The sequence below is a fragment of the Pogona vitticeps genome, chromosome 3 (genome assembly GCF_051106095.1).
Source record: "Pogona vitticeps strain Pit_001003342236 chromosome 3, PviZW2.1, whole genome shotgun sequence".
Taxonomy (NCBI): Eukaryota; Metazoa; Chordata; class Lepidosauria; order Squamata; family Agamidae; genus Pogona; species Pogona vitticeps.
In genome coordinates, this window is record NC_135785.1 from 103,955,665 (window position 1) to 103,971,963 (window position 16,299).

At 40.5% G+C, this 16,299-nt stretch overlaps 1 protein-coding gene across 1 annotated transcript in view; it reads right to left on the minus strand.

Moving 5' to 3' along the window:
* Positions 1 to 3,861: 3,861 nt before the first annotated feature.
* CHAT (choline O-acetyltransferase) overlaps positions 3,862 to 16,299 on the minus strand; it is a 59,805-nt gene continuing 47,367 nt past the window's right edge. The window contains exons 13-15 of the mRNA XM_020796826.3: positions 14,453 to 14,515; positions 9,276 to 9,413; positions 3,862 to 4,700 (exon numbers count right to left, since the gene is read on the minus strand). Coding sequence (XP_020652485.3) covers positions 4,431 to 4,700; positions 9,276 to 9,413; positions 14,453 to 14,515 — 471 coding nt within the window. The 3' untranslated portion in view covers positions 3,862 to 4,430. The remainder of the gene's footprint in view (positions 4,701 to 9,275; positions 9,414 to 14,452; positions 14,516 to 16,299) is intronic.

The window sequence follows — 16,299 nt, forward strand, 5'->3', positions numbered from 1 at the left end:
CAGGAGCAAAGAGGTCTCATATATGCTACTATTATGAAAAGAATATTACTTTGTTTTATTTATGAACCCTGGTCAAATGAGACACGGCACTAAGACAAGACAGTGAGCATGTCTGATTCTTCCAGTATAGACAGCAGCTATCTGGACTGAGGTGGGAAGAGTAGGATCCTTTGCACACACCCCAGTAACATCCTCACCCCCCCCCCATGAATCCCTTGAAAACTTCGGGAAACACTCTCACAATCTCCATTAAAGTGCTTGATTTGGCTCATATTGCGTGTATGTGTTTATACATGTATACTGCATGAAACAGGAGTTCTTAACGTGAAACATTGCAGCTATTAAGTCAACAACCATGGATTATGCAGAGTGTTCTGGTATTTCCATTCTTTGCATTTCAGCTCTTGCTGGTTCACTCAACAAGCCATATAGTAAACTAGATGGCTGGTTATATTTTTTCTCTTGCTCTCTCTCTGAGGAGTTCAGGGCAACATTCATGACTCTTCTCCCACCCTTTACACACAAACACATGCTACACTTGGAACCACCACCACCACTTGAGGATAATTTAGCTCATGAATGAATGACTACCCTAACATCACCCAGTACAATTTCAGGATTTGAACTCAGGACCATCCAACCCCAAGTCAAGCAATCTGTCTGCTACATGCCACCACTATCACCCTGGTGGCACCAGACCAGGTGGTACATTTCATGTGCCTGGATTCCTGTGACACTGCGAAGGCAGCCTGAGGAAATGTATATCCAGTGGTGCTCTGCAGCTGTTGGGCTTGTAACAGGTGCTTATTTTTGCTGCCAAGGCCCAACTTTCCTTAGGTCAAAATGTTCAAGGCAAAATAAAATTCATTACAAATATTTCTTTAGCAATGAGGTGACCTCTCACTCCTAAATAAATATACTTCTGAATTCCATCTGTGCACGAACCCCCTCAAAGCTCCTGTTGTGCAAGGCCTATTCTGCAGTTGAGTAGCGGAACACTTGTGTAAATATGCTATTCAGGTTGCATAGATAGACATGCTGTGGTTATATATCAAAGGTGCAGAATAACATTGCATTCTACTGCTCTAATACGACTAACTTTATATGGAGTTACCAAGTACTAATCACTCCCTGAAATTCACATACACAGACATCGCGTCACAGAGTTATGACATGATGTGACATGATCACAGAAGAGTTCATAGATATATTTGTAGAAACCAACCACACAGCATGAATTAGCCACACAGAAAAGTGTGTTTTGTCCACGTTACAGACATAGAGTAGAGACACTATCTAGTTTCTATTCAACCAGAAACTAGTAGATTGTATTGGGTAGAGAACATGCACTTCACAAGTATTTCAACATCTCAATTTTAAAGTTTTTAGTGATGTGCTGTTTTACTGTCAAGCTGTGTTTCCATTTCTAGAGCTTAAATCACTGGATAGACCTGGTACGGCCTGTGCTGCTACATTAGCATTTAACCTGCAATGTGGCAAGGAGTCTTAAAAAAAAAAGAAAAGGCGGAGGTACAGCATTATACAAGGCAACATTTCCCTGGTGTTTAGTCGGTCAGCCACAAGAATGACGTGACAAACTTCAGCTATCGAGTACCTTGCAGGGAGCAAGGTAGAAAACGGCAATCATACATAGACATGTCCAAAGATACTGTAAGAAAGACCAGTTTCAAGAGGAGCAGCTCTTTAAACCAATCTTCTGCATCTTTAACGTGCTGCACCGTTCTTTGTTGTCTCAGAATACAGAGGGTTGTGTGCCTATGTCCAAGAGTATAATAGGACATTTATATTGACAGCAGGGGGTTATCAAGGGAACATGGAAAGCACCCAGACCGTGACCACAGACCCATCAAGCTTAACATTCTCAATTACACTGAGGGACAGCAACTCACCAGGGTTTCAGGTGGGTTTCTTGCCCATTCCTATTGGTGGAGATGCGAGGGATCAGGCCCAGAGTGTGTTTGGCAGGGGAAACATATGTTCTGTATTTGGGCTATGCATTTTAAGTGGTCTACATGCCATCTGATGCACAGCACCTCCCCTGCTGCCTCCCCCCAATTGAAATTAGATGTAGTAACAGGTTAGGACAGCGATGGTGAACCTATGGCATGCGTGCCACAGCTGGCATCCAGAGCCCTCTCTGTGGGCACGCGAGCCATGCCGATACCACCACCCATGCTGGCCCGGGGAGGGGCAGGGTGGCACTCGCTGTCGGGCTCAGATCGAGCTCACTGCACTTCTTCACCCCCACGAGTGGTGCTGGAGGAGGCGATCGGGTGGCGGCAGCAGGAGGAGGACGCAAAGAAGGAACTGCACTCAGCTGCCCCTCGCAGCTGCCCATTGACTGTGCCTCCAGCACCGCAGGAGAACGGGCAAGTGGGGCAGAGCACAGCCCAGGAAGCCCAGGTGAGTGTCCTGCCTATATTTGGGGAGGGGGAAAAGGCACCCCTTGGCTGCCCTCCGGAGGATGCCCAGTGATTCGGGCACTTGGCCTCAAAAGGTTTGCCATCACTGGGTTAGGATATTTCTCTCCATTTAGGGGAAAAAACCTGAAAAAATTATCTATCCCTAACAGTGAAGAAAATATGTTTCAAATGCTGTATTACCTGAGGACAGTTTTTTTTAAAAAAGCAGAATTTCATCTTCTTACTAATTGATAAAATAATTAATGAGAGGTGATTCAGAAAGGCCCTTTAGCTGCATGCAGGTCAGGGCTCCTCTCTCTTCAGCCCTCCTGAGGCATTCAGGCTGAAGGTTGGTTAGGCCCATAAGGAGGTGGAGGGCCACTCACCTTGCCCCCCCCCCGTTGCCCTCTGCATGTGGGGAGTGATGTTCTGAGGAGCTGAGTCTCCTCTGCTTATGAAATTAGGAACACTGATTTCTTCCTAGCCACAAAGAGATCCTGCTCCACCACAAAGGAGCCTCTGCTGCACATTCCCTGTCCTCACATATTTAATCACCACCCATTTGAAATGCCTGATGAGGGCTTCTGTGCCTTTTAGCTTTCTCTAACAACAGTTCCTCATGCTTTAAAAACATTCCCACGTCAGTTTTTCATTGAATTTACCTCAACATATTGCTCTCCAAATGTTTGGGATCAGAATTGCAGATAGTGAGAACTGCAGTCTAGTACATCTGGGGGAGACAAATCTCCAACTTTCTTCCAATACAGTACAGTGTTGCATGGGGCTATTCGCTTTTGAATTTCAGGAGAATTTGTAGCAGATGATGGTGAGAATGAATGGAAGGCCTCGCCCACAGAACTGTACAGCTCAGTGGGGATTTGAATCTGGGACCATATCCAAAGCAGTTTGTCCATAGTATCGTATCAGGTCTCAAGAGATCAAGTGGTATGTGGAGCAACAAGACTGGAAATGTATCTGTGTGACACAGTCACAGCAGTTTGATAGCACTTCAAATTGCCAAGGCTCTCCAACCTATGGAATCCTGACATTTGTAGGTTGATGAGATACTAAAAATTTTCTGCTATCATTTGGGATACGCATTAGAGCATTAGAACAAAGAATTCTCATTGAACTGCAAATGCCAGGATTCCATGGAAGAAAGCCCAGACTGTCAAAGTGGTATCAAACTGTAACTTTCTTCCACAGCAGCCATGTCTACGGTAGTTGTACCTCACTCATACCTGAGAGGTGGAGGGTGAGAAGGTTCATGGTGGGAGCCTTGAAAGGGTAAATTGATAGAGATGTTTCCACAAGGGAAGATTTGGCTTCCAAGAAATGGGAGCATGCCTTGGCCACTGTATTGCAACTTACCTGCAATATTCATAAAATACTATTATTTATTTAACTGCATATTTCCAAACATGCATTGAGATGACTTGTACATGGTCCCATTTCTCATTAATTCTTGTGCAAAACCAAAACATTTGCTTTTCAGACAACTGTAGGCGTGGGCGGTACCTTTTATTGGACCACAAAAGAATTAAACAAATTGCAAACTTTTGTCGATAAAATTCTACGTTTTCAGGCTTAGTAGTGCTGTAAATATTTAGTGGTCCAATAAAAGGCATCATCCACTCTTGCATTTGTGAAACCTTGGGGAACACAAGGACTTTTCTTTGTTCTTTCTGGATATACAAGATTTCCTTTTTAGGTCATCTTGATAAATATCAGTAGAAATCTAAGCTAAAGGAAAAGCTTAGGGCAATTTCTTCTCTACAAATAGGCCAGCCTTCTCTCCAGAGGTGCTTGGCTACCACTCCCATCACCCACAGCCAACAATCTGGCTGGGGTTGATGGGAATGACAGTCCAGGATTACCCGGGAGGTGCTAGGTCCAGAAAGACTGAACAAGGGTCTTGTCTTCTGCTTGCTTTTGCCCAGCAATGTTATTCAACCTTAAGAAGCAGCTGCAAAAGAGAGGAAAGGGAAGGTTACAGTGCACACCCAGTTACTGCTTACGGCCCAGCTGAGATGTTGAAGGTGCTGCTTGTTTAGCTGGGCTGCTTGTCTGAGTCACGTTGCATTTGTGGCACAGCTCTTTCATATCCAGGAGACTTTCTCCCACGGCTTTTGCAAATTTGCTGGAGGACGTCTCTTTACAGTCTTTAAAACTTGAAATGCAGAACAAGATGTGCTCTGGCTGTGGATTGTAGCAGGCACCATAGCCATTCGGGATCACAGGCCCGTAGCAGCAGAACATTTCCATAGTAGTTGGAACCTGTTTGTTCAGGAGCAAAGAAAGACTGTTGTGTTAAAGGTCAGCGGTGGTGTTAAAATAACCCAATGACCATAAGTATATGGTATAATATGCTGCTTCTTGGTCTGAAGCAGAACACACACAACACACACACACACACACACACACACACACACACACACACACGGCTAGGAATACACACACACACACACATACACACACACACAGATATATACACACATACATACATACATACATACATACATACATACATACATACATACATACATACACACACACACACACACACGCACGCACGCACGCACGCACGCACACACGCACACGCACACACACACACAAATATATATATTCCTTCTTGGGAGGAAAGCAATGACAAACCTTGGCAGCATCTTAAAAAGTAGAGACATCACTTTGCCAACAAAAGTCAGAATAGTCAAAGCTATTGTTTTTACTGTAGTGATGTATGGAAGTGAGAGCTGGACCATAAAGAAGGCTGACCGCCGAAGAATTGATGCTTTTGAATTGTGGTCCTGGAGGAGGCTCTAGAGAGTCCCCTGGACTGCAAGGAGAACAAACCTATCCATTCTAAAGGAAATCAACCCTGAGTGCTCACTGGAAGGACAGATCCTGAAGCTGAGGCTCCAATACTTTGGCCATCTCATGAGAAGAGAAGACTCCTTGGAAAAGACCCTGATGTTGGGAACGTGTGAAGGCAAGAGAAGGGGACGACAGGAGATGAGATGGCTGGACAGTGTCATCAAAGCAACCAACATGAATTTGACACAACTCTGTGAGTCAGTGGAGGATAATACTCACAAACATGAACTGCAGTAGAATGTTGCAGTGTACCTTCAGCCCTACCCAAGAGAGCTGTCATTGAGAGTACTGCCTAGGCAGCTGTCAATATTCTCTGGTGGAATAATACAAGTTGTATGGGATCAGTTGACATCCCATGTCCATCTTCTTTCCTTCTGAAAGTTTTCAATGGATACTCCTGCCAATTAGGCAATCAAATTGTGGGACAAAGGAAATATGTTTTTCCTAAATTTCCCTCTAGGCACACAATTCCTTCAAACCTCTGTCCCTGCACAATCAAATTTGCAAACAAAGCCTTTTTGCAATTGCAGTGACCAGCCAACCAGAGCAAAAGCTAATTTGTAATATGCAAAGGGAGGGAAAGCGCATCTTATACAAGAAACAGACTTTGTTTTAACCTCTCAAGGAAGCTACGCTTCTAATGATGTGCTAAGAATTTTATCTAATTCAGACCTGAATTGTTTAGAATTCTTGACCATTGTTAGAATGACAACCATTGTTGTTTGGAGCCTGGCCAGTATGATTTCAATAATTTGGCCATTTTAATTTATTCCAAGTATTTCAAAGTTGAAGCATTGGATCCAAACGTAGGTATATCTAGAGTAGTCTCATGGAAACTGAGGGGCGCAGTCTCTATGAAACTGTTTGGATCTACCCCAGGTCTTTGTGTGTGCAAGCAGCTTATTTGTCATCATGAAATATCCAACATCTACAAAATTCAAAGAATTTTTTTGTCTATTTCATAGATTTTGAAAAAGAAGTAGCTTTTAAAAGCACAGGATTTGCTCATTATTTCTTTGTGTGCTGGCAAGTTACAAGTTGCTTTCTTACTCCTGAAATCTGAATACTGAATAGGTATTGAGACTTCACTCAATTTATTAGACAGGCTTTTGTAAATCTCAAAGATTTATTTGCCAGGGGAAAATCTTGGAATTGGTATGTTGGGATGGAATCTATTAGCTTAATCCCGTACCCTTTTTCAATGAAAGGTTTGGTTTTCCCAGTCAGGTTGTAAAAAGATGAAATACATTATACTAAAGGAAATATGGTGTTTGTTAAGAAATTTGTACTTTCCGTCTTTTGTTATAAACAGGCTTTCAAAAAGAAAAGAAATGAAATGAAAAGAAAAGGCATCTAGCACTTTCAATGGCATTGGACAGGCCATTAGTCCCACTAATAGAGTTACAATTTGTCAGATAAATTTGCTGTGCAACAGCCGAAGACCATAAAGCTATTCAGATTCACTTTTTGCCCACGGATAGTTTCTTGGAGAATTTATGTAGTGGTATTCTGGCTACGCTCAGTCATGTCTGAAAACCCACAGACATCACGACAAGATCAAATGGCCGAGTAGATCTTTATGTTTGTGCGCTGCATTAGAAGCCTCTCTTCTTATGACAAAAGCCCTTGTGGTCTTATGTTTTTGTTATACCACTGCAACAAACTGAATAGCAGACACAGAGTGATTATTTGTCAAAAATAATTTGTGAACCCAATTCATTTTTTAAAAAAATTATTTATTTCCAACATATTTCTGAGCAGTGATTGTTACTTTACTTAACTCAATTACTTTACTTACTTACTGGTCCTTTAATTAATTTTAAATGATACATTTCTCATTTATTGAAATGGTAAGTTTTAATTTCAACATGTAATAAATTAATTAACAGGTCAACTCTGTGATTTCCCCCCTTTACATTTCTTTTAATTAACTGTTTTTTTCCTTTAACAATGTAGTGTTACAGTATTAAGTTCCAACACTGGTCTTTTCTTGCTATGCCATGTAGGTGAGTCTACATTAGTATGGAATTTGGAGAATAACACTGAAATTGGCTGAATCATATTCTGAGGACTGCTATACAGGAGACAGGAATTGCTATGGGATTCCTTTGCAACAGGGTCTGAAGCAGAAGGAGGTGGAGCTGGACGTGGGAGAGAAGAAGGTATGTTTGATACAGCTATCAGTTTTGCTTAGAAGATGAGCCTATGAATACTGGTTTCTTTGGGCTCCCAAAATTGCTCTCACAGTGCTTGGCAAAGATCAAATCTGTATTTGTCATGCAGATAGTGGGTGACTTTGATCAAATAATCATCCTTAGTTTTCCATCTGTAAAAATCAAGAGTTGTGATCCATTTAAGTGACAAGGTTGTTTTGAAGACCAGTGAGATAAGACAGTATAGGGCTCTTTGAAAATTCAGATTGCTTTGTTTAACAACAATTAACACTGGTGTCATATTCTTCAAATTTTTGACAGTAGGAATGATTATTTACAGCCATTGGTTTTAACAATAGGAGTGACCCTTAGCTTAAATGTGTATCGGATCCCAGCCTTGCACAGATACACACAGCTGCTCCAGATTTGTGTATTATTTCCAGAGTTTGGGGTGAGTAACAATATGTCCCTTTCCAAATAGGTTTGACAGGCCCCAGTGCTGGAACACTAAGATACCCTGCAAAGATGTCGCTTATTTATGCAGGGACATCACCAGGTTTTAAGAGAGTCATTCATTAAAATCTGCCAAATTGTTTTGATAGATAAAAATGTTTTTGCCTGGCACTTAACTTTCAGAATGTCATCCACCTACTGGTTAATTATGGATGGTCCTAAAATGATATTATGCTCACTCTTCTTAAAAGTAACTTCTGAGCTTGCTCCCACATGAATGCATAGGATTGCATCCCAGTCTCATGTGTATGGTAGGACAAGATAGGTATGTGTCAGAGTGCCAGAAAATGTAAGGAAAGTAATTCCCACCATTCACACATGGATATTTCTGTATACTTTTCTCCATCGTTCTCTGTGGTTCCCTTGAGATGATCAGAAATGAACTGACACACCTCAAATGATCAGGCAGATTTGACAAACATGTGCTTAAGCACAGTCAGAGCATTACGTGTAAAACCAACTAAAGAAAGATGCAACAGCATATACACTTTCTGCCCAAAATCTATCTGTTTAAGCAGTGCTTGTGGAAGGGTGATGACATCACCCACAGGGAAAGATTTTTTGGTAATTAGAGACTTCCCACTTCTTAGCCACAGCTTGTCAGACTCACAAGTAATCTGTTTCACTGAGTCAAAGCCATGGAAGCCACAGGACAAAAGGTGGAAGTTTTTAATTACCAAAAAGTCTCCTCCACCAGTGATACGATCATACCTACACAGGCATAAATTATGCAAGAGGATTTCTGTAACATTCAGAATCTTAGGACAACAATTTTCATTTCTTTAGGTACGGAGTTGTAGATCACTACAGACAGGATAGTGCTGATATTTGATAGCAATCAATGGATACCAGTCATGATGGTTCTGCCAGGATCACAGGCATTAAGTGTACAAGTACCACATGATGGGGACTTAAAGAACAGCCAAAGCTGGAGAACAGTACTATGTTCTGGTGATCTTCCATCCAAATACTAACATATTTGGCTTATGAAATCCAGAGAGATTAGCCTGGCTTGATAGGTCCTGGGTCAGATCCAGCAGGACTCTCCATATGCTCTTTTTGAGAGACTACCTGTGGCCTGTTGTTCACCAGTCCTCTTTTTTTGCCACCCAAATAAAAAACCATTTGCTATTAATCTGGTTTGTCAAAAATATAAGGAACAAGAAATCAGTGCATTTTGGAGAGCTGTTGGAGTTGCTAAACCAGTACAAGGTATGCCAAAGCTTGTCACTGATTCATAACATCTGTCACAGAGAGAATAATGGGGATCCCCCCCTTTTTAATGACTAATCCCAATATGAATTTCACTCACCTGGCTGGTGGACAGAATAAATCGATTACTTGTCAAATATGTTTCATCAGTAAATATGTCTGGCAGTTCCTTGAAGTGTTCTCGGGCCATCTCTCGCAGGCCCAGCAAGTGATTGTCTATCGCCATACCAGTAATAGCCTAGGTGACACAGAACAAAATGGGGTGTTATTCAATATGGACAACACTGTAGATACATCCCGCAGATACAGTAGTTATCACTTTTAATTTGCCAAAGTATGTTTGCGTGAAAGCCAGTTTGGTTAAAGGAAACTTTTAAATACCTTCCAGGGAAATCAACACATCGGCTAAAATCCTGTTTGCGTGCTAAACCGCAAAAGCCTCTGTGCTGCAGGGTCAGAAGACCAACAGTTGTAAGATCGAATCCACATGAGGGAATGAGCTCCCCTCGTTTTGTCCCAGCTCCTCGCCAACCTAGCAGTTTGAAAGCATGCAAATGTGAGTAGATAAATAGGTACCACCTTGGTGGGAAGGTAAAACGGCATTTCCTCGTCACACTGGCCACGTGACAATGGAAACTGTCTTCGGACAAGCGCTGGCTCTATGGCTTGAAAACGTGATGAGCACCCACCCCTAGAGTCGGACATGACTGGACTAAAAATGTCAAGGGGAACCTTTACCTTTACCTTTAACATAAAATTATGCCTGTGTAGATTTGCCAGCTGTTACACCAAGGCAGTGGGGAATCACATAAATCTATTGCACTCATCTGCATTGTTCCCATTGTGACTGTTGTGTAATGCCCCGGCAGAAGGACGTCATGGATAGCATATCTATAATTTTGGTGCTACGTATTGTAGCTACTGTGGGGGCTAACACTGAGTTACATGTAGCTATGGTACAGGATTTCAGCCATTGAGTCATACTGACACTAAACATACAGTACTTTCTTCAAGATGACTCTCATAGGATATAATCTAATGTTAAGAAGGTTCAGTTCAAAACCTTTTCAACTTCAACCCCTTACCTACTTTTCTGGAAGTAACACCCACTGAATGCATTGAGACTTACTTTGAAGTCAGTATATACAAAATAAGTTAGTGGCTGAAATCCTACTGTACTTGGTGTAATGTAAAAAATATTCCTGTAGAAGTTCACAGCGGTTGGGGAATTCTGGAAACTGTACTCCAGAAAGTAGCTTATCCAAGCTCTGATTCCAATCACATGTGAGAAAACAGGAGATATTTTTCTGGGATGTGCTCCTTTGTGAATTATTATCTTTTTTTTTTTTTTTTAAATCACACCTTGTTGCATTATTTGTTATTTCGTGCATTATTTTTTCCTTTACTTTGTGGTTCCTTTGAGGGGAAAAGTATTGTCCAAATATGTAAGAAAATGGCCAAAAAATGGGGGAGGGGGAACAAAACCCCTACAATTTCCCCCAAATACATTTGCCTTCTGAAAGTAACTAGAAAAAGCAACAAATAAACAATACTCATTACATTGGGGGAAAAAGTTACTTGTTGTTTAGTCATTTTGCAGAAAGACCTTAATTGTTATGTCCCACACAGAATGCGACCAAAGGGGAACAGACCCAAACTGCTCATCCCTGCTCTCCCCTTCATTGAGTAGGTATAAACATGTGAAGCAGGCTACATTCTTTCAGTAGTCTGTGCAACAATCCTGTACAGCTGGGCTCTGAATTGATATTTCCATATTACAAAGGGAGACCTTGCCTTCGCATACAAATTATTGCTTTTTTGATGGCCTTTGGTGTTTAACACTGATATTAAAAATTAGTGTATAAGGAATGTTTTTCATCAGTTTTTAAAACAATGTTCCACATTTCAAGCGACGTTTTTAATCTATTGTACATTGCTTTGGGACTCGAGGGGACAGAAAAGGGACAAATATATGTTTTAAATAAGCAAATAAACACTTAAGTGAATTGATGGCAGAGGCGGAATACGTGCAATGTTCAAGGGAAGTGAAATGGTTCTGCTTTTTGCTAATACCTAGCAGGTAAATTATGCTAAGAGCAAGAATAAATAACCTTTTGTGGCTCATTAGGAAAACAGATACCCTAGAGACTAATGCTGTCATATCCATTGGGGCACATATTCCATGAGTCATGAGGAAGGATTGTAAAACCTAGGAATGGCCATCATGATTTCCCCCACCCCCACCCCCATCAAGAGGAATGGACTGAAAGATCAATGGAAATATTTTGCTATCCAACTTGATTTATAAGGCTCTTAGCAATGGCATTTCTCCCCCCAAGGTAGATTAATGTCATGTCTGAAGAGAAAGAGACTGAGATGGGCTAACAAAATAAAGGGTGAGTCAACATATGTGGGGGGCGGGGGGAGAGATTCTAAATTAAATTTTGGGGGGCTACAGTTTTAATCTGGCAGTGCTGTTTCCCTAACAAGGGGATAATTAAATAACATTAAACTATGCCTCAAGGCTTCTTGTTTCTTTTTAAACAGATGGGTATTTCTTCTTTCTTAAGTGCAATGGTATTGGGTTTAGGATTGCCAACAAGATAGAGAGAAAACTTGGACTGTTTTGTCTACTCTCTTGTGTCTTGAACAAATGTTTGAAACGTCAGAATCAGCAAAGAATGGAGAAGTTACTCTTTTGGATTATTAAACTCACTGGCCATACTGGCAATGGAATTCTGGGAGTTGCAGGCTGTAACATTCCCAAACTCAAAAATTCAGCCTTAGAAGAGTTTCAATGCATGGAGATAACAATGACCTATGCATTGTTTTTGGTCAATGGACGTCATTAATTTTTCAGAAAACAGTTTCCTGAATCCCTCAGAGGCCATTATCACAGGGAAATTCTGGAAACTATAGTCCAAAAAGTAACTCTTCCAAACTCTGTTTCCAATCATATATGGGAGTCTTCTGAACCTAGTTCAACGTCTGTAACTTTAATTTTGTTTCTGGATCTGTGAATTTATGATCATTGTCCTTCCAACTGTTGAGCAATAATTTTTTAAAAATAAGTTCTCTTCTAAAGATAACTAGGAAACAGATGATCAAAACTGACAGAAAATTCATGCTCTAAAATTAATTTCTTGTGTCTAACAGAGAAGGTGCCATTAATTAGTAATTATTTCAGCTTGAGTCCTGCTCTTATTGCAAAGAACAATGTTTCCGGGCAAAATTCGAAGTGCTGGTTCTAACCTATAAATTCTTAAATGGCCTGGGCCCACGCTATCCCATGGATCTCCCTTTATGAGCCTCCTCGAGTGTTAACATCACCAGGAGAGGCCTTTCTCTCGATGCTGCCACCTTCACAGGTGTGTTTGGTGGGGACACAGGACAGGGCCTTCTCTGTTGCTGCCCCCAGATTCTGGAATTCTCTTCTACAGAAGATTAAATTGGCTCCTTCTTTACTGTCCTTCCACAAGCAGGCAAAGACCTTTCTCTTCAGGCAAATTTTCCTTTAGTGACTGGCTGCCTGAGTATGGTTTTTAAATGGATCGTTTTACCCTACTGTGTTTTGGTGTTGCTTATGTTTTTTAATATAGCATGTGTTTCATCCGTTTTAGTCTTTGTATACTCAGTGCTGTTAGCTTTAAATACTGTCTTTTAATGACGTAAGCCATCTTGGGTCTGTTTTAAGGAGAAAGACAGCTAAAAATATTTTAAATAAAATAAATAAACATGGATTGACTATCCCTTAAATCAGTGGTCCCCAACCTTAGGCCTCCAGATGTTCTTGGACTACAACTCCCAGAAGCCTTCACCACCACCTCTGCTGGCCAGGATTTTTGGGAGTTGAAGTCCGAGAACATCTGGAGGCCCAAGGTTGGGGACCACTGCCTTAAGTGATAGTGCCATGTCGTGAAGTAAAGTAAATGACCTTACAGTAGTGGTTTGCAATCTTGGATGCCCAGATGTTCTTGGACTACAACTCTCCAAAAACCTGGCCTGCACAGCTGGTGGTGAAGTCTTCTGGGAGTATTAGTCCAAGAAAATCTGGGGACTCAAGGCTGAGAACCACTGCATTATAGCAATAGATAGGGCAGGACTACTGATGCTAAACAAATGTGAACTCAAACAGTCCTCAGGATAAAAGTTCATTTGAACTCTCTGTCTGAACTCAAAATATAAACTTAGGGTAGAGTGTATCCAGGCATTTGTTTTTAAATCCTATTGAAATCAATGAGACATAAGTTAGTCACAGCTAATATTTCACATTGATTTCACTAGAGGATGCAAGTGCCACTAATTTAATTGGGGTCTGACTCATGGTTTCACATATCAGAAACCAAATACTCATGACCCATCACCAGTGAAAGTGACTGTGAACATCCAAAAATACTTCACTAATGTAAAACGGCCTAGTGAATTCACGTATGCTCTTTTGTCGTTATGATTTTGTGAGAGTTTTCACAGGAAAATATTCATTGTCATATTTTGTCATATGACAAAATGGCACGATGCAGTTCCGGGCGTCAGCTCTAAATTATTGGTGGGCACAAACATTTCACCTGAAGCAGAGTAAATGTCAGCAGTTTATTAAAGCTGACTTAATAAATGGTTACTGCTCTCCATTGATTCCCAGTGTGGTGTAGTGGATAGAATAATGGATTAGGACTCTGGAGAACAGGGTTTGAATCCCTGCTTAGTCATGGAAATTCACTAGGGAAGTGGAATTGGTAAAACCACTCCTTTAAATATCTCACTTACCTTGAAAGCCCTGTTAGGGTCACTGTAAGTCACTTATGACACAGAACACAGACACCCATACTTCAATAAAAATCTTCATATTTCATGCTCAGCACTATTTTTTCTGTTGTTCATTAGGACAAATTATATTCCCACTAATAAACATATTTCTATGCAATGATTTTGGGAACCAGTTTTACATTCAAATCACAATTTGCACATGAGAGCATGTTCATCATGAGGTCATGCTCATATGTGATACATATGTACCCCTGAGGCATATAGAATAGTACATATTCTGGCTTGGATAAAGGTTCCCCCCCCCCAATCGCCTGTATGCTTTATATTTTGTGGAAATATTTACAGACTGAAACAGATAATTGTGTAATGATAGGAATGCTGTAACATAGCATCAGCACCTATAAGAAAAAGTTATTAATTTTATGACTATATCACATCATTAGCATTTTATATACAAGAAGTTTTTTAAAAACCCTACATTTGAGTTTCAGGCTCAAATAATATTTTGCTTACCAATATAGTATAATTAGTCTGAGCAGTTATTGCATCCTTAAGCAGCTGCATTTTCTCAGAGTCCTGTAGACAACAAAAGGGGAAAGAACAATTTTTAAAGGAATATTTCCATAATTGAATGGAATTAGAAATACTTTCATAATTGAATGGTTCTTATACACCATTAGGTTACATAAGAACACAATTACAATGAATGTTTACTCAGAAGGAAGCTCTAATATGTGGCTCCCCCCTCCCCAGTTAGAGATGCTTTAATATTTGGTATTTCTGAACAAAGTTTTGGCAGTTCCTTTTAAAATGAGGTCTAATAAAGTAACCTGAACTGTAACCTGTACGACTGTCCCTCATTCTATTTTGCATCTAATGGGCTGTGTTTTTCCTCCTGACTTTTTTTTGTTGGTAGTTTTATTCTTTGATTTTTTCAATATGTATTTGTTGCAAAAACGAATGCAACTGAAGAAACTTGACTTAATTTGATCTGCCAAACTAATCTGACCCACACCTTCCACATTAATGCGCTGATTGGAACATAATTATTCTTTTAATTTTCTGCCAGTTCAAATATTGCAAAGCAGTTCTTGGCTCAAAAAAGTTCCATAATGTATGTACGGATGAATGTTTCAGGATATAGTGCACATGATATGTGCCATCATATCATTTCTGACTTGCAGTGACCCTGAATTAATGACCCCACTCAGCTCTTACAATTTCAAGGCCATGGCTTCCTTTACTGAGCCAATCCACCTCTTATTCAGTCTCCCTCTTCTCCTGCTGCCAAGTTTTTTTAAGCATTATTGTCTTACCAGTGAGTCTTCTCACGAGGTTCCCAAAGACAATAGCCTCAATTTTTCAATGTTTACTCTAGATATTTAACCTTGATTATATCTAGCATCTTTTCCCCACTACAACTTCAGCGTATCTGTAATACTTTCTTCCAACACCTTATTTCAAATGAATCTTCACAGAGAAGTCATGAGACTGCAACATTTTCCTCACTGACAAGGAAGGCAAGACATTTCCTGCCACTTTTGATATAGTTCTTGCATTGCTGAGAAAATTATTTTCTTTTCTTTTTTTAATGTCCATTCTTGCACAAAAATATGCATTGCACACACTTTCATAAATTGCATGAATTACTCAGAACAAGGATGCTTTCTGTTTTGCTTAAGAATCTGAAGCACTGGATGGGTTGGTTGTGCCTTTCTTAACAGTAAGCCAGTCCTTCTGTGTTTGCTCTCTTTGAGTGTCTCTCTGTGCATAGCTTCTGAAAGGGAAAGGGTAGTAGAAACATTGCTTCTATATCATAACAACTTTGAAGGGGGCGGGGAGAAAACTTTCTTTCCTTCCTCCTTGGAAGGAAACTTGTGGGACTGTAACATTTTTCACTGAGGCATCTCATCATGTCACACCAGCTTAAATGGACAAGCCTCCTCAGGTATTATGGGACTTGTTGTTTTAAAAAGCTAATGTTTCCCACTTCTCTGCATTACTCTTGTAATGACAAATGTGTACAAAAGTAACAACTAGTGCCAGCACTTGTTTTTTTTATAAAAACATTCCAAGCTCTGCTACAACATCCCTTCCACCTTTCCTGGTAATATTTGGTAAACTTGATGAGTTGACATCACATTGTAATTTCCTCATCATTGTTAAGGGACTGATAATGAAGTGGAGTGAGTTAAGGACATTTGCAATGTGACCCTGCTGTACCACAGATTTGACACTACTAAAATTACGAGGGAAGCAGAGGAGGAGATGAAATTGTCCTGCTTCTAAGTGTTTGAACCATTCTAATGATGCTAAGGTCAAACTACATTTTACTTTAGAAACACAGCCGGCAGCTATGT